This window comes from Oreochromis niloticus, linkage group LG3, assembly GCF_001858045.2.
Source record: "Oreochromis niloticus isolate F11D_XX linkage group LG3, O_niloticus_UMD_NMBU, whole genome shotgun sequence".
In the NCBI taxonomy this organism is placed as follows: Eukaryota; Metazoa; Chordata; class Actinopteri; order Cichliformes; family Cichlidae; genus Oreochromis; species Oreochromis niloticus.
The window spans coordinates 22,491,067-22,515,712 of NC_031967.2; the positions used below are offsets into that span (position 1 = coordinate 22,491,067).

At 41.8% G+C, this 24,646-nt stretch overlaps 1 protein-coding gene across 1 annotated transcript; it reads left to right on the forward strand.

Moving 5' to 3' along the window:
* On the forward strand, positions 1–23,511 carry vax2 (ventral anterior homeobox 2). The gene is given in 4 exon segments (XM_003447540.5): positions 1–1,923; positions 6,030–6,217; positions 19,177–19,486; positions 19,489–23,511. Coding segments are annotated over 4 exon segments (921 nt in total). The 5' UTR covers positions 1–1,688; the 3' UTR covers positions 19,677–23,511.
* Positions 23,512–24,646: the final 1,135 nt, after the last annotated feature.

Here is a 24,646-nt window from a genome sequence, read left to right on the forward strand (position 1 = left end):
AAATTATGGCCTCATCACAACAACATCCAGGGGAACAAAAACTTTCTCAGAAAAAAATCCAACTCAATTTTGGAGGTTCTACGTAGTGAGGCGACTCAGCACAGTCTAGTAATATAGAAATGTATTTAATGCCCCCAAATCATGAATTTTGATTTTTAAAGAACGACTAGTATCGTAATATTTTGATTTCAACAAGAAAACAGGAACTTGAAGGTTCATATGAATGAAGAATATATTTAGAAACGCTCACAGCATGCGAGCAGGGCAGAGGGCTTTCTGTTCACCCCCAATATGTGGCAAAGACCGATAAGAACATCCAGGATTTAATAAGCAGGAAATTAAGCATATATTTTACTGCACAGCTCAAATATCTTTTTTATTATTTACTGGTGTTAAAAGTCTTGCATTGAGAATTGCACATGCCTCTGATCGAGTGAGGGAAAAAAATCGAGCTAAACTGAGATATATTGAGAATAATTCAGGCTTTACCTTACTGGGTCAGAACTGTTCATTGTGCATCTGCACTCATTGTTTTTCTGGACCGCAGTGAGGAGCTCAGAGTTCAGCCGTACAACAACACAAAAACAAACACAAAAAAGTCAGAGCTGATGCTGATGCTGTGGGGAAACCCGGGCATCGCTGCTTTTGGCTGTTTCCAGAGAAATACTGCAGAAAAAAAGAAAGAAAAAAATCATCGTCTCATGTCTCTGTGCATGATCGCTGTCCGCAGCGCCGCTCATCCTCTAGTGAAAACGTGCCCTGCCGGTGGACCAATGGGAGAGCGACTCTGTGCGGGCAGGAAATGACGTCTGGTTCCTGCCTCTGTAAAGTGCACCGTGTCACCACAAATGCTATCCACACAGCACCGTCTCTCCTGCTCTGGTGTAGGCAGGGTGCTCGAGCCGCCCCGCTCAGACGTGATGTTTCAGCTGTAAAGCAAATTGTCAACAAACCAACAAGAGTGCTCGAGACTCTGCGAGCAAATGTGACCCCATTACCCGACACTCCCCTCTAGAAGGGTCTCAACACAGACATATTTTTTGTGTGTGCGCCTTTCAAAAGCAGGAGAAGGACGACCCCCTTATGTGGCCATCTCACCATCATCATCATCACCAACATGCAGTCACGGATCTGCAGAGGCAGCTGATCTGACCGGGAGTGAAGTAACAGGCTGCTGCGCTGGACAAACCAGGAGAAACTTTCCTTCCTGACTTCTGCACGGTGAACTGTGGCCGCTGTGGGGTTTTTTCAGCGCCTCCTCTCACTTTATTTCTATGTGGGTGAGCAGTGTGTGAGTGGTACCTCCCCGCTCCTCCGTAGATCTTGTTGCCCCCCTTGCAGCCCGCACCATGCATTCCTCCTGCACCTCGTATAGTTAGAGAAAAAATCCCGAGGTCTCTTTCTCGCTCTCACCCCCCTCTAGGCCCGGCTAACTCTTGCTTCGGTTTTGGACTCTGGACCGTGCGTCATGCAGCAACACCTGAAGCTCACCACGGTCCCCTTGCAGGACCACATGGTTCCTTTGTAACTGGATCTACTTTATTTTGGAGGGAGAGGGGGGGGCATGCTCTCCTCGTCTCTGGAGAACATTTTCAAAGAGGTGAAGAAAGTAGAAAGAGAGGACTGAGCGGCAGCGACGTAAGGAGGGAGAGATAAAGCTAATCTTATAGATTGTAACTTACTTGTAGATGTTTGACCAGGCCACGACTATGGGCGATGGGAACCACCGCTGTGGTCCCAACCCACTGTGTCCGGACAGGATGGAAACAAAGTGTCGTTCCGAGATAGGGAACCGGTCTCCGGTTCAGAGCTCCACCGACACCCCGGGAACATCAGCATCCACGCCGACTTCCTCCAGCGAAGACGGGCATGACAAACTTTTGGGAGTGGACCCTGACTACTGCCGGAGGATTTTAGTAAGAGGTGAGTGGACAAAACAAAGAGATTAGTCCTGTGCTTAAAACTGCCGATCACACTGAGATCTGTCAAATTTTACACACGAGTATCATAAATTAAGTGACTGTACAACAATAACAGTTCTGATTATAAGCTAACTTCAGACACACAGTGTAGGCAGGCACTGCCTTTAAAATAAAATATACACGCTTTAGACTGGTAGGAATTTTCCTGGAAAATTTTAAATATCATAAAAACTATTAAATAAAAAAAAGAAACATTTTAGTTTATATGGAGTCAAAACTGTGAAAGTTAGACTACCAAACACACACTTGAACTTCTATACAAAGCGTATGATGTGAGCATGACACATCTGGTGCAGAGAGACCCACAAAAAAAGAAAAAAAAAAGCCTCTCATGTAGTAACAACAGGCGGCGTGCACTTTAACTATAGTAGTTTTAAACAGCAAGAGCAGGGGTGCAAACACACCTTCGCTCTCTAAGTCATTTTTGTTTAGTTAAACTTAAATCTCTGAGACAAATCATCGACTAACACTGGCTGCATCAATTCTGGCCGCTCCTTTGTTCGTGTGAAAGCATAAAAATTTAATTAGTCCACTCAATAATGAAAACAGGGAAATTTTGAAATTTTGCTTCAGTGAGATGATGCCTTATATTTTCCTAACAGCAGGGATATTTTGTCTTTAAGCGTTAGTGAGTGCAGATGCTTCAAATCACAGCTGAGAGGTTCAGGAAGCAAAAGAAAGACTGGAGGTAAACTTACAATCAGGGAGAAGTCGCTCTGTTTGTGCAAAAGTACTGATATATATTTAAACACACACACACACACACACACACACACACACACACACACAGAAATGTGTGTGTTTGTTGGCTTGTCAGCAGCTGATTGCCTTTTCTCGCAGTAACATTATGTCATTACAAATATATTAATAAATAATATTTCATTAAGTGTTAAAGTCAGTCCACGCCCTCCTGCAGGAGGCCAGAAATCTGGGTAACACCGGAAGAAAATAAGTTATGATAAAATATGAAGCCAAGAATCACTACTAACAAAAATAAAATAAAATAAAATAAATAATAAAATAAAATACATCAGCTTCTAATTCTTAAAGTTCGTGAATGATTGCTGGTAGTTCTTTCAGAATCATGGAAAACATAAAAAGTCTTCTTAAATCATGTGTTCCGATAACAGTTAAAAAATATGACAAAAGTAAATGATGTACTTTTTAAAATGTATGTAAAAATACACAAACACACGTAAAACAGCATTTAGACATATTTTAGGCCAGCAGGAAATTAAATTCGAATTAAATTATTTCTGTTATGAAATAACTGTCATAACCTCGTTTAAAATATTGATTTAGAGTTAGAATATTTTAAAACTGTGAGCCATTGTCAGAGTTTCCTGCATGGATTTTTTTTTCTCCCAGAATGCATTTCAATTATGAAAAAACAAAAAGCCCTAAACGTCAGCAGCCTGCCCAGCTTCTCTGCATTCAGAGAGGAAAATAAAAATAAAACGAAATCTGAGTGTTATTTTCGCAGGAGTGTGTAACTGCTGCGGGCAGACTCGGTATGTCGGCCTATCAGTTTTCAGGTTGTAGAAAGCTGAGGATGTTATGGCTGCTGGCTGGTTTAGTTTTAGCTTTCATCGAGCGTTTAGTCGTGCACTGTCATGTATCACACTAAGGGCAAAAAAGCATATTTAGCTTTAGAGAATATTAAAATTACTACAATTCAGTAGGAGGGCTATGGCAGGAAGAGGGAGAGAAATGTCCATGTAAGAGGTCTAAAAACCGTCTGCTTTTTCATGCTCTGTGCTCCTGTAGAAATGCACCTACACGGCTTATTAATAACAACAGAGTCATTCTTTATTTCTGACTCTGTTACAGGTAATTAAACATTGTTGGGTGATTCTATTCGAGCGTTTTATCTGCATGTAAAATACAGTGTTTGTGATTATTTCTGGACATATTGAATCAAACGTAGTTCTGCATAAAGAGATCCGGCAGACAGGTGTTCATTGTGAGCACTCGTCACTCCCTAGTGCTGGAACATACGGTCCTTATTGTGCTGCCTCAGTCTGATCATCTGAGAAAAAAAGAGGCCTGGAGGACAGATCTATGAGGCCATTTTGGTGGGGATACTGTGCGGTTAAACGCCGGTAGGATTTGTTTTTAGAGCTGAGGCCGGCTTTTCCGCGGAGCCACCGAGGTCATCGAGAGGTCAGCAGGTCTGCAAACAGCCGCTGGCTTCCTCCTCTGCTTGCAAATATTTGCTCAGTTCGAGCTGCTCGAGCAAAGACATATCTAAACTGTATGTGCTGTATGATTGTGTTTAAGCAGATTTGGCCTCTCTGAAGAGAAGATTTTTCCCCCTCCCTTTCTCTTGCCTGGCTACACTTTAGGCAAAGAAACTATGTGTGCGTAAAGACGGAGAGCTCATTATGCATCAGGGACCTGGGGGCTAACCAAACACTTGTGTTTGAGCTGTTGGTAGTGCTGGGATTGAAATGCGTTTTCAGTACAGCTCATGGCGTGCAGGGACCATAACTGATGAATTCACGGCGCTCCACTGACGCTTCTAACTGTCACCAAAACGCAAAAACAACCCGCCTTTTGTCTTTTACGCAACAATCCTCATTTTAAACTTACCTGCTGTGTTTTACGAGCCACAATGTTTTATTTACATTTTCATCTCCGCGTTACAAAAAAGAGGGTGTTTGACATTTATAGGAGCCACACAAGTCCATGTAACTGCACAGCTTTAAAAAAAAACAAAAAACCCCAAAACAAAACGAGTTTTGTTTTTACGCACACTATGCGTTTCTCTTACCGTTAGCCATGTCCCGCCCGGAGAAAACACTACGTGCCTTCAGTTCAATCGGTTTTGTTTCATATTTAATTCAAAGCTCTTCATATTTTATTGGAGTACATATTTTATGATCTGAAAAAACCGCGGACAAAGAGGGGATCATGTCTGGCCGGTGCGTCCATTCGTTGTGATAAATACCAACAAATATTCGTAGTTACAGTGAGACCACAAATACACGGGCTGGACACGCGGTTTAAAGAACTATGTGCGGTTTTTTTCCGGGACATCTTAATTTTCGGCTCTCCACTAGGTCTAATTCAGTGTATGAAATTATCTTTGTTTTCGGTATTTTCAGTATTTTGGGAGGAAAAAAAAGAAACAAATATGCAGTTGAAATATCAGATGGCTTATCATGGCAAAAATGAAACAATAATACTCAGAAGTCAACACGTGGAAAAAGAAAGAAACCTCCTACCGATGGAAACCGTGCGCGCTAACTAATGTTCGGGGCAGATAACGGCGCGCAGTCCTGGTGCTTGGAGTGAAAGCGATGCTCGGAGAGCGGCTCAGATCTCCAACGAGCTTCTGTGCAGCTGAGTCGCAGTGTTACAAAACACGTTAGTAGCTCTGTTTTACACCAGGGCTACTACTAAGTACTACAACACTTAATTTTTTTAAAGGAACTGACCAACAGCCAGATACTCACAGTACCATAAATTTGACAATGCGTCACACAAATGTGTTATTTATTTATTTATTTATCCATCTTTTACGCACTTTAACCCAACATGGCCCTCGGCTCTGCAAGCCTCATTTATGTCCCTGCGTTTTGGGCGCAGGGCAAGTTTAAACCCAACTAATTCAGTTTTAATGTTCACGTGGCACTTTGGTTCAATAAAGAAACGTCAGGGAGGGGATTAAAGGCAGTGACTCGGTTACTTTTTATTAAGAGCCCACTAACATACCATTAAAAGTATGTGCCATCATTTACAACACCTAACACCCAGGCTCATTACTGATAACAGAGTCTGTTTGCCTCCATGTTTTCTCCCTAAAGTCATAAATTGGCCGGTTTAGCATCTTTACAGTTGTGTTTCTGAAGTCTGCACCTGCTGAAAAGTTGCCTAATGTAGTTTTTAGTTTGTTTGTTTGTTTGTTTTTTTTTATTTTATTTTTTTTATTTTATTTTTTTCTCTGTTTCGTTTTCGGCAGCTATCTGTTGCTATGTTATAACCCACCAGAGCCTCATGTTAACACTTAACTTTAACCGAACCGACGTCTCTCCCTCTGGACAGACGCCAAAGGCACCATCCGTGAGATCGTCCTGCCCAAGGGCCTCGACCTGGACCGGCCCAAACGCACGCGGACCTCCTTCACGGCCGAACAGCTGTACCGGCTCGAGCTCGAGTTCCAGCGGTGCCAGTACGTAGTGGGGCGCGAGCGCACGGAGCTCGCGAGACAGCTGAATCTCTCGGAAACGCAGGTAAGGCCAAAAACGGAGCTAGCTGCTCTGAACCAAAAATACTTTTTAAAAAAATGATACAAAACAAAACAAAATGATTTATAAATATTTAAAAATAATTAGCCATGACGAAATTTTCTCCAACTATCACTTAGCTACTAAGTTAAGTAGCCGGTTCCTAGCCAATACATTTATCTCATAACAAAGGCTACTTTAATAATATCCCAGCCGTCTGATACACTTGGCTAGCTAAAACGGGGGTTCGATTAGCGACACACAGATGTTTTCTTAATTGTGGGCACAGGCGTGCGCAGAATCTTTAATTGGCTCCTCAACCAATCGGAAACGAGGAGCCGCCAAGCACAGAATAATTTCCCACAGAAAATGGTACATTTATGTCCATATTTAAGATAATAAATCAGGTTTGTTGCACAGGGATTTTCATTCATTCATCTTTTAAATATCCTGTGCATAAAATGAAGCAGAATGATCCACAAATAGACCTCATGGGTTTGACTGAACCTGATACAGGCCTGGAATGAGCCTGAAACCCGCAGGCCTAACCAGGCCAATTATGATCACATGTTTTCACAGTGATGGGCTCAATAAGTGTCCACCACAAGTCCATTTTTTTGGAGCTTTTAAAATGCCTCTGCCTACATTTAGGTGTATGTAAGCATGTTTTGATTGATGAATACTGAACCACAGCCTCACATTAGGTGAGTCAGCACCTTTGTGACACACGTGGATGCACATTATCTCCTTGTGTGTAACGATCGAAGTGCACTTATGTCTTTTTTTTAACTTTTAATTCTTAGCAAACAGAAAAATATAATTAAAATGTAAATACATAGTTATAAATCCAGCTTATTTGGTTGATAAGAAACCACACAGAATCAAGGCTGAGCACACAGCGAACAAAAAACTACAGAAAATGATTGGTGGGAGGGGGGTTGGTGTTTTTGGGTAACACAAAAAATAGATCGTGACATTTCATGGCACTCATTCCTGAACCCACCTCCCGTCATTCATACCTGCCCAACCCCAGAGGTCACAGCTGTATGGAGTTATGCAGCAGCAGCAGCACAGCAGGCTTTATGTTTCTGTCTTTTCTTCTACAAATGAGCTGGTTTCAGAGAATTGTCCCTAAATGACAAATTATAACTGGCTAAACTGTTAACTGAAGGACAAGCTGACAATTATGGGCATACATATATATGTACATATATATATATATATATGCCTACAGTAAATGTAAGATCAAGCTTTATTTCAAGTATGCGCACACAGAGGATTTACGAGAACCTTGTGCGCATTATTTCACAACGACGCGACGCCTGCGTGAAAACACTTGTTGCAAGCAAAAACACGCAGCGCTTTTGCGCATCTTCGTAACTGCGCGAAGCAAACCAATTATGAAGTACCTCAAAACATGCCCTCACAAATAAAGGTGGTGGGATGGAGGTGTGTGAAACACAGAGCAGCCACTGTGTCCCTCATTAGCGCTGAGTCTAGGGGTGTTAATGGGAGGGCCTCAGCTTCCTGCTGCTGAGGATTGGCTGAATGAAAAACTGTCTGGCCTTCAAGTGACGACAAAAATGACAAAAAAAAATCTCTTTGATGTAAAATATTAAACCCATGGAGTCGAAATTTCTTAATGCCATTGGAGCAGCTTTTAAGCGTGATCGAAAGGCTTTTAGTTGGCATTAGAGGCGTTTTCTTCCTCATTATTATCCTCTTTCTATCGGTGGCGGGTCCATATTTTTAGGCAAATGCGCCATTCAAGGCTAATCGCGCACAATCACAAAGGGAAGATGGAAGCTCTTAGAAGTTTTAGACCCTCTTTAAGGAAGCTGTTTGGAGATGTTTTTCTGGCTTTCTGGTGACTTATGGTGTTTGTTGATGTTTTGAGTTCGCTTCTAAAGATTTTCAAGCAGTAATCTGATTTTCATGCTTCAATTAAAGAGCGTTACGCTTAAAAGCAACTCAATTACATCTATCTATCTATCTATCTATCTATCGTGAACAATTTCTGTTGGAAGTCAAAAACAGCAGAAGGCCTCAGGGCTTGAATAAAGTCCATGTTTTGGGGGAGTTTCGATTTTGTTTGGAGCACAGTACTCTTTACTCGGTGGGAATATGACCGACTTTTAGGTGATGATCAAATTCAGTAATTCAAATCAAAATATGGAGAAAATTTGCGTATTTTTCTGTAAACCTTTCGTACTGATTTTTTTGTGCTAAACTCTTTTGTATCAGTGGTTACGGAAATGAAAAAAGACAAAAAAAAAACTAAATACATAAAATTAAATTAAATTAAAAATTAAAAAATCCCCCAAATCCCAAACAAGATCTGCTTTTACGTTAAACACACGTTTGTGTAAAACAACTATTGAAGTATCAGACACCCTTTCATAGACTTCCGGCCTCTTTACACGCACACAAACACTAACATGAGAGTCTCGACAGTTGAGTATTTAAAAAAAAAAAACAGTATTTGGGGATTTAATCACTGAACCATGCTCTAACTCCAAGTATTGCTTGTATTCAAGCTGACCATGAAGCAGCTCATAAATACACAAATTCGCGAAATATTAAGGAGGGGAGTCATATCTTTACCATAGCAAAGTGCTTTTATTTTGACAGTGCAAATGACTGTTTCTTTTGCTGCACTGAGCTCAAAGAGTACGGGGGGAGAACAGGTATTATTTATGAGGGTTACAGTTACAGTCATTTTTTAAAATTATTCTGACTGAATCAATTCAGAGAGACCAAAGACTTCAGCCTCACTGAAACATTTGAGTCCACATATGAACAAAGCAGGTGTAAAGAGGGTCACTCATGGCTCTCACTCTGTTGTAACGCGTTACTCTGTAATCTGTTACCTCAGAGCTCTCCCTTCATCCCGGCAGGTGGCTCCCCGGTACTGGACAACACAGCAGGAAGGGCTGGAACACACACACACGCACACACACACACACACACACACACACACACACACACACACACACACACACAAAGCCTGAACTGTACATGAAGCCTCCATTTCAGTTACATTCATGGTCAGTTTTGGTTGGATAACAGAGGACTGATGGATGTTTATGGAGGTGTGTTCCTGCATGTGGAGTTGCTTTAGGATGGCAGTCAGAGAAATCAGCTGATTCAGTGAAAGTCTATATAACCGTCTGTATTTTAGGACACACTATCTGTGTGTTATTGTGTGTATTCTACCTCACACCTCCAGACTAAACACATGGCCTGTCAGCATTAGAAAAATGTAAAAAACATGTACAACATTTTCAGCCAGGAAAAACCAAAGAAAAACAAACTTTTTGTGTGTTTTTTAAATCTCTCCACTAGCTCGAGTGGTGTGTTTGCCCTCCAGATGAAGTACAGGTTGCCTTTGTATCAGCCTTTTGTTGTCTGCAGCCCTTCCACAGAGAGCTGTGGATTTAATGGTTTCTGTGCTGTGGTGTAATCCTGCCTCAAATGGGAGAGAGTTCAGGGATGAGATCGTGTTTTATAGATAATTTATAGCTGACTGAACAGTGCACATTTGGGCATATGCTAGCACAAATGCACACCTTTTTTGTCATATTTGTTTGAATGCACAACAAATAAACACTGATTTTAGATTTCTGTTAGACATCTTTTAGTATTCAGCTGTTAGAAACGCAAAAAATCTCCAAAATAATTCTGTTCTAGGATCATGATTGTGACTACAGACCCTTAGATTTTTTTTTTTTACCATGTACAGAAACTAAAATCCAAGTTTAAAGTGTCTCCTATATCTTCTATTTATCAGCCTCCACTGCCTACTTATTTTAAAATATGAAGAAGGGTGTATGAGAAGATTTTTTGTGTAAATTAAGGTATTTCAGTGTCAAGAGAATTCAAAAAAATATTGTGAAAATATATTTTTTTAAAAGTTATGTTTTGTGCTGTACAGTGTGCTGTCCGTTAAATTGTTTAGTATGTGGGACACAAAGTTGGATCAGAGCAGGTGGAGCTCGTTCACAGAGCTTTAAAATGCAGATCGGCTCTTGAACTTCTCTTGTTTTTATCCCAAACAAATCCTTCAGTCTGCTTTAGTTTGTTTTCCTCACTGAGCTCTCAGGTGAGTGTGCACACGGATGATTTGCATTTGTTTTCTGGCCTCGGAGGCAGTCAGATTCTGTCCCTGCTGGCCTCCAAACACTCTGTAAAGAAGCACATTTTAGTGTGTATGTGTTTTGGGTATGTCCAAACTGCAATCCACCTGGTTTGGGAACGCCTCTGTATTCCCCTGGAAGAGCTGGAGGCGGTAGCCAGGGACAGGATCATGTTGTCCCAGTGACCTGAAGCCCCGGATAAGTGGTAGAAGATGGGTGGATGGTTGGATAGATGGAAGGAAGTATACAGCCAGTGTTAGAGTGAACCTCTCAGATGTAGCTGCAGGTGTATAAGTCACCCAATATGAGCGTCATGCTTCTTTTGTTGCCCTGTCCGATGTCTTTTCTCTCAGATGGACTGTCTCTTGATCCCAACAGCCTGGAGAGCAGTTTAATGGCTGTAAAAACTTCAAATGATGCTTTTTGTTGCTGCGTTTTTTTTTTTTGTCTTGTGGCCTACTGTACTGCAGAGGGGTCAGAGGTCACAGATGACCTCATGTGGAGCCCAAAACCTGTAATTTTGGCTTTGTAAGCGGTTGTGTAAAGCTTCTCTTAGCAGCTTGCAAAGTGGTTCATAAATAAAATGTATTAATGAATTAATAATTGTTATGTTGAGCACTATGGGAGGGTAAAAGGAGAGAAACGTGGCTCTCGATGAACCTTTCTGACCTCTTATGAAACTGAAGTTACCGTCTGCTTGTGCAACTGTGCAAAAGTATTTTTGCATAATATTATTTAACGGTCAATGTTTTAGTGGAAAATAGCAAGAGAGGTGTATTATGGACCTGATTAAGCCCTTTGGTGTGAAGGGAAAGCCGATTTTCCTCCTTAAGACATACAAGATTCCTTTTTTTGATAACACAAGCAGAAAGTGATTTCACGTACATGCCGATGGATCCCTGAAAGACAGCTATCTGTGTTCCTCTGAGACAAGACGACGAGCCGTGCTCCGGCGGGTGTCTGCTTACAGTGAATGTGCTCGTTGTGCGTATTGTTCTCCATGACGGCCCAGACAGACGTTGTCTGGCCGATCGTCTGGAGCGTAGAGGGTCCGGCCATTACGTATAGTTTTGCAGATGTAGCAGAGAGGCGGCCGCACAGTGCGGCGATTGTCCAAACACTCAGAATAGAGAAAGAGATAGGAAGGGAGGCTGTCAGACAGACAGACAGACAGAAAGACGGACACTTGCTGCCTTTGTGTTTTCAGATTAAATGTTTGGACTTGGTGGTGAAAAGAAACAAACTCTTTCCTCTTCGCTCCGCAGTGACCTAAAACTCGAGCGTCGTCTTCAAAATGGGAACTTTGTCCAACTTAGCGATGGTCAGGAAGAAACCTGTGAAGCTCTGATTATCTAATCAACTGATTAGGTAATCAGAACATAACAGCAATTAATTCTTCGCCGCCTTTGTCCCTAATCACTCTCATAGATTGATTTGACTTGCTTCATCAGTTTCTGGCAGAGTGAAGAGTGTGTGAAGCCAAGCAGAGGGTAATTTTACAAACATATGGAGCAACCTGTAATCCTTCAGCTTATGGGGAAATAGGAAATCAGCAGAACTGGATACAAGAGGTTTTCACTTCATGTGCACAAACGCTCACACGAACACAGACACACACACACAAATCTGACCCTAAGTTGCCAGACAATTAGAGGGGTCAAAGGTCACACATGTGGCCCTTTTTTTTGGGTAAGATTTCCAGTTTGACAATTGCAACGACTCCTGTGATTGAAAACGGGAATGCTGGGAAGCAGTCAGATAAACGCAGTAAATGTGGAGGAGAAGCAAATTAAATAAATTAGAAGGTAATGAATCCAGTCAAATACTGATGAGTACAAGTATCTAAAATGTGACCTTAACGACTGTTTTAGTAGCATAGATGGCTTTACATGCTTTCATTTGGGCTCATTTAAAACGCTCTAAAGTCTTTAACAGGAAAGCCGCTGAGCAGAGGAGAGGAGGGACCCCCTGTGCTAGAGGTGATGCATGCACAGACATGAAATCTAAGAATAAGGTAGCGTCACGCTTTATTGTAGCTTGCTTTTACAAGCTGTGATTCCCCGGAAAGATGGCAAAAAAAATAACAACTGTCACAGATTTGGGCATCACGAGGCTGCGCGGCCAAGACGAGACCATGTGCCGAAGGCGATGGGAAATTCAAGTGACTGCGGGGTGACATGCACAAAAAGTCATGGACCACATCCAAACACCTGCTGAGTTTTTTTTGCCGAATGCGTGCGGTGTATCGCTAGTGTTGCAGTGTGCGCGGGGAGGAGGTAATGGCTTAAACGGAGAGCAGTCATTGGACGGAGGACAGGAAGGAGGGGCAGTGAAAGAGAGAGAGAGAGGTGGGCCTCATAACAGTCCCGAGTGCTTTTGTGCTAAGGAGGATTAGGCAGCCATGTCTACCAGCGATTCTATAAAACGAGGTTAACCTCTGAGTGAACCTGGACCTGCTCGGAGGTTTAGAGGTCAGGTGAAATGTGTTGCTGACAACAGTGTGGAGGGGAGGTGTGAATATCAGGCAGGTGAAAATGATTTCTAGTCCTAAACTGAGGTGACTTTACTTTTAATACAGTAATACTGCTGTTTTTTTCACACACGAACGTGTTTAAATGATAAAATCTGGTACATTTAACCTCAAACAGGCAGATCCTGGGATTCTTTGCACCCACACATTTTGATACTCGACAGAAGTGATATTGAAATACCCAGAAACAATAAGGAGGTCACATCCTCTGCTGTGTGTACAGAAAAACTTCATTTTATTATAATGACTTCATTTATAGAGCACATTTAAAAAAGGCTTATTATTAAGTGCTTTGAAAAACGTGCAAAATCAGGACACTCAGAAGGTGAATTAAAACAGAAAGCCAAACATTAACGGGGGAAAAAAGGGGCGAAAAGCAAAATGTCAATAATATTAATAAATACCATTTAAGGAATAAAAGCTATAAAAGCTACAGCAACAGTGGAGACAACAAAGACAATGGAAAATAAACAACAGCACTGCATTAATGAGTTTATCAAAATACGCTTTCAGAAGTGATTTAAGGAAGTCCTCGACAGTTTAAAGCGCCTCTCCCATGCAGGTCAGGCAGAGCTGAGGGGCCCTGATGGAGGAGCATTTCTGCTGTGCGTTAAAGTAAAACATGCAGGGAGCCAATGGAGAGAGGCCAGGGTCGGTGTGACGTGATGCCATCTGCTAAAACAACATGGTTACGCGGGCATTTGAGGACAAACGCTCCACGGGGCTTCACAATAAAAGCATGTAAATGATTCAAATGTCAGGGTAGTGATTAAGAAGTGAGCAAATATAATGATGGTTATTTTAAGTTTAGGTGCAGAGACATAAATAAGACTGATCATCTTTGTGAAAATGTACTTTTTAAACAGTTTTATAGACATTAGTGTAACTTTCCCCAAAATAAAAGGACAGTTAGTTTATAATAGATAGTTGGTCCGGCCCATTAGCTTCTCGCACTTCTCCAGTAATAGCCACTACCGACGCATTGCATACAGTACAGCTGACTTGCCAGTGGCCCATTGCGTTACATACAGTTGAGCATCCATCGGTGCATTATATATGGTTCAGTGGCCCCTGGTGCGCCTGGTACAATCTCCATGGAAAAGTGTTTTCATTGTGTGTTCGTCACATGCCTGAGATCAGGGGATCTCAACAGGGTCACAGTGGGAGAAACAAGCAGATGGAGGAGTCGTGGAAAGTGCGCCGCATTTCACGTTGCATTACACGGCCATTATACAGTCAGAGAGTGCTGCTGGGATGTTGTAGTTAATGCTTTCCATCGTGCTGGCTCAGACAGTTCAGCTTACTGTGGTGACACGGGGGGGGTCAAGTGCATACAACAAAAGGGTCAAAGTGCACAAAAAAAAAAAAAACATTAAAAAATTGCGAATTATAAATGCATCTAAACACAAATAAATCTTTTCATGATCTCCAGTTCTGCATCTCTTGCTGGATGCAGCAAAGCTTAGGTGCACACACATATGCCCACTTGATCTGTACATTGGGTCTTGATCTGGCTTAACCTTTCCACCTCTAACCCAGTTTGCCTTGCTGTTTGCAGCTGGCTGTAACCACGGTGAAGGCCTCTGACCTGTGCCCGGTGGCCTCATCATCTCTCCATTTTGTTGAACTTACCCCAACCTGGCTGAATTTACCCCCATCACTGTTTACCAGGTGCTCAGGACCGGCTGGTTGCAGGGAAAAGAAGTGACATGCACGCTGGAAACTAAGCTAGAGATCCACTGGTCAAGACAGACATGCATATGTGATTTTTTTTCAACATAGCCAAACATTTGATCCTTTAATAGCAGCTCTTCTTCATCATTAATGGCATTTGAGGAGGAGTTATTTATGAAGCACTGTTATTCCATGATGTAGTGATGAGGGCGTCTGAGCTGAAAACACAATGAGATGAATATTGGTTAGTAAGCTGAATTGTTTTAAATATAACCTCATGGAGGACTCAATCCTAACCTCTTCACCCTCGCCCCGACCATGCCCCCTGTAGTGCATCAGGGCGTGGTGCAGAGGGAGAGCCTGCCTGCCTGCCTAGGGCAAATGCAGGTCACACCCGATCCAGATCTCCCTCGGTAATCTCTGCCCCCGCGCTGAACCCTGGATCCCATTAAAAAAGGATTTGCATCCAATAGTGTAGATGTACCAAAGGCAGCTTTGCTTTCTTCTCCTCTCATCATTTTCTCTCTGTAAAACATCGGAAAGCTTTTTTTTCCACCCCTCCCTCCCCCTTATATATATGTTTTTGTTTGGAGCAGTGGATAGGAGGACACTGATGTGAGCAGGAGATGAAGCCACGCCCACGTCATGAGGATAGAGGAAAGGGATTGGCAGGGAGTTTCCTCCATAGTGAAAGCCTTTAACTGGATATTTGGCAGGCGCGTGAAGATACAGAGAGAGGTCTTAGAGGGTCGTGCGTGAGCTAACGAGGACGAAATCTGGATGATAAGGAAGGACACGATGCTGCACACATCATTTCTGATGCTTTTCCCACCCTCCTGTTGTCCCTCCCCTCATCTCCCCTGTTATCTCCGTCTCTGACGTCCCTCCCTCTGCGCCTCGTTGGGTCTTTGCAGTAAGATCTGCTTGCGTCAGTATTTCTCTCTGAGCTGTGGGATTCTTTCGATCCTCTCTGATCTCATTATTTGTGTCGCGGTCAGTAGCTGGAACTACGATCTCACTTGAACTAGTAGCTGTCACAGTGACACTATAGTTAACACCAGCCAGACTGACTATCTGAATAAAAATGAACAGCTTTAGATTATTGCCTTACTGGATTGCTCAGATGTTTTGGAAGATAAGAGTTAGCTGATACCAGTTGCATAAAAGTGGCTCTCAGCAAGAGTCTAGAAGGACCGCAGGGTCCTTGGGAGGGATCAAAATGTGTACGTAGGAACCATCAAAGTGCCCTTGAGTTCTTACTTAGACCCCTAAATGTCCCATAATCTCACAGAAGTCGGGATTAGATGAGCATGTATGGAAGCCTCCGGTGGCACGGGACACATTTCTGGGGATTTGTTTTGGACAGATCTGCATTTTTAATGATCAGCAGATGGAAACTGAAATCTTATCCGGGATATCTGCTGGTCATGGAAGTGCAACACTTGCCAAAAAAGTCTAGTTATTCTTAATTATCAAGTCAAAAATGCAGATTGATTTAAAAGGCCAAATTCAAAGCTACATCACCGTTAGAGGATGGTTATCCGATGCTTTATAGCAAACACATTTCCTCTTGTGCTCTCCACAGTGACTGTTTACCTGCCTGTTACTAAAGCAACAGGCCAGTACCAATCACGTCTGCACCAGCGGCTGTCGCGTGGAGACAGTTTAATTTTTTTATGTGATCTTTTTAAAAACTTCTCTGCATTTACAGTCACAGGCTTAGTCATTAATAGCTTTTCTAGCAACCACAGAAACATTGTCAGTTGCCCCTGAGGCTAAGTCATCAGAAGACATCCAGCTCGAGTCCATCTCAGCACACAGCTGCTGTGCTTTCTTTTCTTTTCTTAATTTGTTTCTGCTCAAACACAACACAAACCCCAGGTCACGATGACTCCATTTTTTTCTTACTTGCAGCTGGAAATCTACCAGTGGACTGCAGTGATTTTCAGCAGCAATGAGGACAACCACTCACTGACCTGGAAACATTATGTTTAAGTCATTGTTGCCTTCACTGGGCGATATGCAATAGAGAGCTAGCAGGCCACAACAAGGAGGCCAAACACCCCCCTCCAGACTCAAAAGGGGGAAACCCGAGTCACAAGGAAATTTAATTTAAGTAAAATTTACTGACAGTTTCCCTTTTAGTGGTTTTAAGCTGCAAATATCTGCACATATATATTTAATAATCGTACAAAGCTATTAGAAGCGCACAAAATAAAAAGTGTATAAACAGCTATGTGCTTCAATCACAAAAAAGTCCTCTGTGAGCAAAATAAAGCCCATAATCAGGATGATATTTCTGTATATGAAACTCCTGTGGCACTATCAGCATCACAGGTTTACTGATTTGTCATTCCTGTTAAAAATCCAAACACCTGTGCTTTAAGATCAGGCCAAACATGTGCAGCGAACCTGATGAAATGAAGTTAAAATGGTGTTTTAAGCCTGTAGGTTCCTATGAGACCCTCTGTCAGAGCGATGGGTCATGTGACCACTTTCTGCGTGCGTTCAGTTTACGCATAACTTCTCTGTGAATGTGCGCTTGCGTAGCTTTGCCGCGTTCCTTCGTATGTGTCGTTTGGCTGTTGTGCAATCAACACAGTCATATGAAAGTATTTTTTCCCTTTAAATTTTTAGCATGAGCTGCAGATCCTTCACAGGCTTATGTGTTTCTCCCGTAACAGGAATCCCCTCTTACCAGGGATTAGATTACTGGATTTCTAGGAAAGTCTGTTGTGCAATGTTGGATAAATTTACACCGTATAGATGTGAGTGGAGAAGAAGTGGGGCGATAAACGAGGCATGATTAACAAATATTATTTAATACCGTAAATCCCTGGAGAGATCTCTTTGGTTTAGTTTAACTTGGTTTCCAACCTCAGCAACAAAATGAAGTAATCAGAAGGTTGGATGACATGTAAGGAAGCACCACCTTTAGAAAATGAGCTGCTCATAAGAAGTTAGGGGGAAAAAAGCTGAAAGAAAAACTGCTCAGATTTGCATCTTTTTCTTCCTGATTATTATTTAGTTCAGAAATAAATCTGTAGATTAATTATTCTATAAGTTGCTCACCAACTGAAACTGAAAATATGTAAATACACATTATGTGTACTTTGAAATCTTTCAAAACAGCTTTAAAGTCTGAAGCGAGAATTAAAAACGGTTGCTTCTTGTTACTGCTTTTTATAGCACAAACGGAGCATTGTGAGGCAGCTTTAGTATTTAGGCTGCTAAGCTAAATCACATCTGACACCACAGAGTTATTTTTGCTTCGTGGCTTTCATTTTTTTCTATTTTTACGTATTTATTAATTTTGTTTTTGATTCGGTTTCCAGGATGGATTTTCAATTTTCTGTTTAGTTTTAGTTAACTTTTTTTTTAAATTTTCTTTTCAGGTATAATGAGTGATATTTCTCAGGGGGAAAAACCAGTCAAACAGTTTCATTAACCACGTACTCCAAGTCTCTTTTATTTTATTTCAGTTGTTTTTTGTCAGTACAAAAAAGGGTTCCAGTTCTTCTTTTTAAAATTATTTTCTTACAGCTTCCTAACTTTTACTTTTAATGAACTAGAATAACTTTAACTGGTAAACATGAAAGAAATAACTCAGAAAAAGGCAAAAAATGTTGATTATTTTTTTCTTAAAATGAATGAATCTTAATTTGAATTCCAGTTCTTAAGTAAAGCTCAAACTAAAAAACTTGTAAGTAGCAACGTCTCGTTCCACAGAAGCTTTCCTAATTTTCCTGAACTTGTTTTTGACTCCTTTTGCCGATGATTTTGATTCATTTTTGATTAGAACAAGCCGAGAGCTTGTTGGAAATGCTGAATTATTACGCTGCTCCTTTTGGCGCCACACTCCGCGACACAGTGAACCTGCAGCGAAACACGGAGTTCGCTGTATCTCGGTCAGGATGCGATACATTTTTCATGTGTGACTCCTTTACCGAGGTGTCTCTCTATGAGCTGTGACCCCGTGACCCCTATGTTCCCTCCAATCAACCTCCCCGTAGCCATTCCCAAGTTTTCAGCGTACTGTACATTAAAGCTGTGCTCCATTAATTAAATATGGCAGACAAGGACAGACAGAGTTCACCAAGCTTTTGCTGTTTGGCTGCGGTTAACACGATGTCTTGTGTGATGAAAGTGAACGATTACGAGAGCGGTTTTGTTCTTTAAGCTTCAAATTTTCACTTTATTTTTCCCTTTGGATTCTACTTCCCAGTGTTTCAGTTGAGATTCTGCGTTTCAAACCTCTTAGGGCCACAAAGTGGGAAAAATAATGGTCAAAGCTGCAGACAAAGACAACAGAGTTGATCCATTTGCTGTTGCCTTGATTTTAAAGCATCTGTTTGTTCTTCATGGAGTCCTGAGGCTATGACTGGTTTACTGTTGCAGTGCACTTGAGGTGACAAAGTGTCCTCAGTCTTGGGGAGCTTTTTAGCTTTGGCATGAAGTGACTCAGTGTGATGATTCTGCAGACGTTCCAGTGCTGAAATGAAGAAAAGGTGCAATAAAATCAGGGTTTTCACGACTGTGATTGAGTCTTAGTAAAATGATCTCTCTGTTCTTCTCGTAACACTTTTACCGACTCCACCGCTGACAGAGTGTGTCTGCCTTCGCAGGTGAAGGTGTGGTTCCAGAACCGCAGAACCAAACAGAAGAAGGACACCACCAAGGATTCAGACAAGCGCTCCTCCTCCACGTCTGAGTCTTTGGCCACCTGCAACATCCTGCGCCTCCTAGAGCAGGGGCGCCTCCTGTCGGGCCCCGCCCCCCCACCACCTAACTCTCTCCTGGGGCCTCCATCTCATCCGGCAAATGGCTCCCTGCTGAGCAGCCCGGGTGGAGGCTCTTCCACCTCTCCAGGGATCAGCAGCAGCACCCCTCCCAGCTCCCTACCAGGAGGGACGTTCGGGCTTTCTCTGCCCTCGCTGGGGGCACCCCGCCCTCCCCGCGGCTGGGTGTCCCGCCACCTCACCCCCTCTGCTTCTCCATGCCGCTGCTGGGGAGCGCTCACCACGAACTGTCGTCCTCCTACGGCTGCGGCTCTTCAGCTTTTGAGCCGTACATGCGGCTGGACAGGAAGGAGGCAGACCTGGGTGGGAAGAAGACAGTTTCTTAAGTGTAACGTCCCTCTTTCAGGGGACGACAGCGGGAGCAGCGCTCGTCTTTGGAAGAGTTTTTCTCCTCAGTCTCTCTCCCCGCCACCTGTTTGACTCTTGAGTGGCTGCAGCAAGGCAAAGAAAGCAGCCCGGTTCATAGAAGTGTGAAAAAAAGAAAAGAGAGGAAGTCGCTTTCTTACAGCACCATTTTGTGCCACTGCACTGTTTGGCACACTGACACAAAATGGTGAAAAGGACTTGATGTGGTAGGAAGTGATGATTTCACCCTCCCACATAAAAAAACAAACAAACTTGTGGATTTTTGAAAAAAAAAAAAATGCCATGTGTGTATGTTGCGTGAACTCCGACAGGCAGATGTTTTTATCGCCACTCTCTTTGCAGTGGTTTTAAGCGACTCTTCACTTTTTGTCCAGTGAGTGTGTGTGTGTGTGATTTTTCTCTCTATACAGGCCTTCATTTACTGTTCAGGATTAAAAAAAAAAAAACAAAACAAAAAATGAGAAGAGCGGTATTTCAAAGAGAGCTTTATGTACACATTTCTATTCCTGTACACGTGGCCATGTTTGATTTTAGTTGATGTGTTTTCACGATAATAATAAGAATAAGAAAAAAAAAAAGAACTGTAGCATTTTAATATCAGTCTGTTTGGTGTCCAGCTGTAGTTTTTGTAAAAGTTTCTTTGGTTGTGTTTGTGTATGAAACATAATGTGGTAGGATCTGGACAAATGGTGCAAAAATCACATATCTAGATCTAACAGTTTAACATGAAAAGAAAGCTGAAAAGAAGGCTGGTTAGTGTCTGCCAAAGCGTTTACGGATAAAGCTTCGAGAGGCGCCTCACGTGCGTTCTCCGGTCGGTGAAGTAAGTCAAGGTCGGGCTGAGAGAGATGACCTTTGAACCCAGGCCAGCGGTCTCAGTTTGACCTTTGTAATCTCGTCTTCAAGACGCTGAGACCGAGAAAGTTTTCAGAGGCATAAAGAATGAGCACCGACTCTCAGTGCAGAGATCTCTGCACTTAAGCTGCATCTCCATCGTTAAGTCATCACACAGTAAAATTAATCAACAGTTTTGATAATAACTTGTTTATCATCGCTTTTCAAGCAAAAGAAAAGAAAACAAACAAACCTGTAACTTTTTCTGGTTTCAGCTTTTCAAACGAGATGATTTATAGCTTTGATGATACAGCGACCGCAGCGCTAACCTTTCATATACTATGAAAAAAACATTTGTCAGATTAACTGATGAGGAAAAAAATTAGCTGCAGCTGTAGTTTGGATTAAAAAACTGATGAATATGCAGATTTTTGGTACTGGAAACTTGCTGGTTTTTGCTGGAGGTCTGCTTTGGTTGCACCGAGGTAAACGGTCCATTTAGAGGATAAAAGAAGGTCTCTGTTTGCAGAACCATTGGCTATGTAGTGATGATTCCTTAGCTTTTATTAGCTTCTTTTAATTTATCTGCTGTGATGAATGGATGAATGATGGATGAAGTCTTAACCCGGATATCCGCTCGAAACACCCCAAACACCTGGCCGTTCCTACAGCTGGATTTCCTGACAGCTGTAGGATTTGCTGTTTCATAACCCATATTGTAATTTTTCTATTTTTTCAGGTTTGTTTATTTAATTATTATCTTTGAACTGTTACAACAACATGAAAGCTACCTAAGTACTGTTTTACCGGGTCATCACATCCGTAATCTTAATCTCTTTGAACATTTTCAGGATACAGTAAGCCGCAGCGTTACATGAGAAAATCTGAGGCTGTTGATTTTCCTTTAGCCGCCCTGTTTTGCCCTCCCCTTACACTTTACCTCAGCCTGTCTGCGTTCACCCCTCATTGAAAGCACTTTATGTTTTTACGGCATCATCCTATATGTCCTCCACTTTCACCCCCTCACCCTCCTGGGAAGTTTATTTTCTTAGGAAGGTGATTTTCAGAATTAAAGCCAGGAAAAAATACATCCTCAGTTATTTCCCCTCCTGAAATAATCTGCAGCTTTCTTTCAGCTGCATTCTTTAATTGATTGATTTGAAGCTAAATTGACCTCTGTGTGTTAGAACTGAGAGTGTTTGTCTGATTCATTCAGGGCTGAATGAGAAGGAAGGAACTGGCTGAATGACCTGTATTTTTCATTTTTCTCTTCCCCATGAGATGCCATTTGTCCAGGTTTCCTTGTTGTCCAAAGCAAATCAGAATCAACCGCGAGAGCCTGCTATTCGAAACAGTTTGCCCTCAATTTGTGCGTGTCAGATGAGTTATTGCCCCCTTTTCACTCCCGTCTCTCGTCTGTTTTCCCATGTATCTATTCATTTCTAAATTTCACCTCACTGTGAGTTTTATTTCCTGCTCTCTTTCTCTTACACTCACTGAAGATGGCCTGACATGTGCTAAAAAAAAGGAAAAAGGACACTGCCATGACATCAATTTAAAAAAAAAAAAGAGTGCTTGTAAGTAAAGGCCGGGCTACGTTTAAAACAGCCGGGCATGTTTCTGGCTGCAGATACATTTCTTGCAGAGTGCTGGAAAGATTCTGACCTTCAGCTCACCGGGCCTTTTTGCACCCGTGTACCAGCAGCCAGTAGCTGGTGATTTGTTGTTGTTGCTGTGTTTAGAGCCCAGCAGTGCTGCAAAAAAAAAAAAAAGAAAGAAAAAAAAAAGGAAAAAAATCCCCCTGTTATCTACTCGTAGGTCTTTGCAGCAGTGCACCTGTGATGTTGTTGAACACTGTATTATTTTCTATAAGCACCATCCATAATTCACATGCTCTGGCATCAAATATTGAGCAGAGAGATGGAGCTGAGAGGTCAGGAGGCTTGCTTCTCGTGTAGGGCCGATGTAGTCTTTTCGCTTATTTGTCTTTTACTCGCAGCCAGGTTGTTTCATTCCTCTGCTGTCTTTTTTTTTTTTGCTGGACATTAAAAAAAAGTGTTTCTACTGTTTTACATTAAGCTGCATAAGACAGAAGACACTGAACTTCTTAGCTCATTTCCCATCCAATGTGAGATGACAGAAAATGTTCAGTGGTTGCAAAAGAAATCTCAAACTCCATATTTTCCCTCAACTTTCGGCCACTGAATGCTTTCTGGACTTACTGTAATGCATCCTCAGCTCATTAGATGCAGGCTTCAGGTTGAGGGGGGACAGCCGGAGAAGTGAGACGGCCCTTCTTCTCCCTCACAGAAGGAAACGGTGTAAAGCTTTGCATCAGTTCAACAAAGCCTTCGTCTTAGTTTCTTTTTCTCGTTCCAGCTGAAGTGTGGAAGTGTTGCTTTTGTTGCGTGTGTGACATCTTGCACTTGTTTAAGCGAGACCACCATTTCAGGAACATTGCGGGGCCTCCTCGCGGCTCTCGTCCGTTGAGATTGTGAGAAAAATGTTCCGTTTATTTTGAAGACAACAAACTGATTCTGCTTGGTTTACTCTTTGGTTTATGCACAGCCTAGGTCCTGCAGAGGCCCTAACTTCTTTTCTTTGAGCAGTACTTTAATGTCAAGCTAATGGCACCAGCTACTTCTTATGATGAACAAACTGTATGTACATAGATATAAATTTATATATAAATATATATAAATGGGTCTTTGCACAAGTTATCTCCATGTCTGCTCCGTGTGATTTTAACAGGAAAAACAAAATGTGAAAGAAAGTTCGGAAAAAAAAGACTTTATATATGCTTTACAATTCTTTGTCTCATTAACATTTTGCACTTATTTAAAGAGGCTTACTTTCTGTTTCTGGGCTGACAGAGCAGTTTTCACGCTCTGCCAAGATATTGTACAATATGTATATGTATTTTTATTCATATGCATATAAATATATGTCTATGTAATTTGCCTCCTGTGTTCTGTTTTATTTCTCATTCTCTGACCTGCCTCAGGGCCAAAAATCCAACTTTAAAGAGTGAAAATTACAAAAAAAAAAATGAATGAATCAATGCCCCCCACCCCCCCAAAATAAGTTATTTCACAGTTTGCTGTGAGTGATAGTATTTGTAATCCACAGTCCTTGCAGAGGCTTATTTCGTTTGTCTTTGTCAGTCAACAAACATGACCAACATCTGCATGCTTGAGCTTCCTCCATCCACTCCGAGCATTTTGAAAGTGCCTTAGCTTGCTTACAGCTTTATTAAAAACCTTGGCCTCTCCCTATCCGCTTGGCAAATCAAAGCAGTGGACGGCTCATTTCTTCTTTTTTTTTCCAGGCCTTTCTGTGGAGGTGCTGCCTTTTAAATTCCTTACACTTTAATTATGTTTTGGTTTGCATGGTGGCGCACAAAGCCTGAATTGGCACGTCCTTGGGACATTAATTGGATGAGAATATACTTCACGAAATGTGAAATGACTCATGTGATTCTGTCTGTACGAAATAATAATCTGATGTTTTTAATTGCAAAAATATTTATTATAGTGGAGAAGGTCAAATTAGAGGAAGAATTGGAAGTGCGCTGGTGACACCTTATAAACTGATCGGTCTGTTTCCCCCAAACAAACCTCGGATTTAAATGCAAAGAGGAGCGCTTTAAAAGATTCTCTGCAGTGAGGTTCAGTTTTGGCATTATTGCTCTTGTTGTTAGAGCCAGTGTAAACCTGTTCTAATGGCAAGCCTTAACAACCAGCATATATTAATAAAGGAAAAGGCAAGAAATAAATATCATAGAATAATTCAATGTGTAAGGTTTATTTTATCCCCTTTTCTACCCACAAAAACTAGACTTACAGCTACTTTTTCACCCACCTGTAACCCATTTTTATTCTCTAATGAAAAAAGATCTTTCAGTCATGACAAATAGCTGTGATTAGCTTTTCCAGTTTAAAGACACTGAACATGTTTGGTCCTCACAGAGGGCAGTCTGAGATTCACCAAGATTGTTATGAACCCTTTGTGATGCAGCATCTACCGCTGGGTCACGCGGACGCAGACATGTCACACGAATCACATTTTTATTATTTCTTACCAAAAGTCCCCCAAA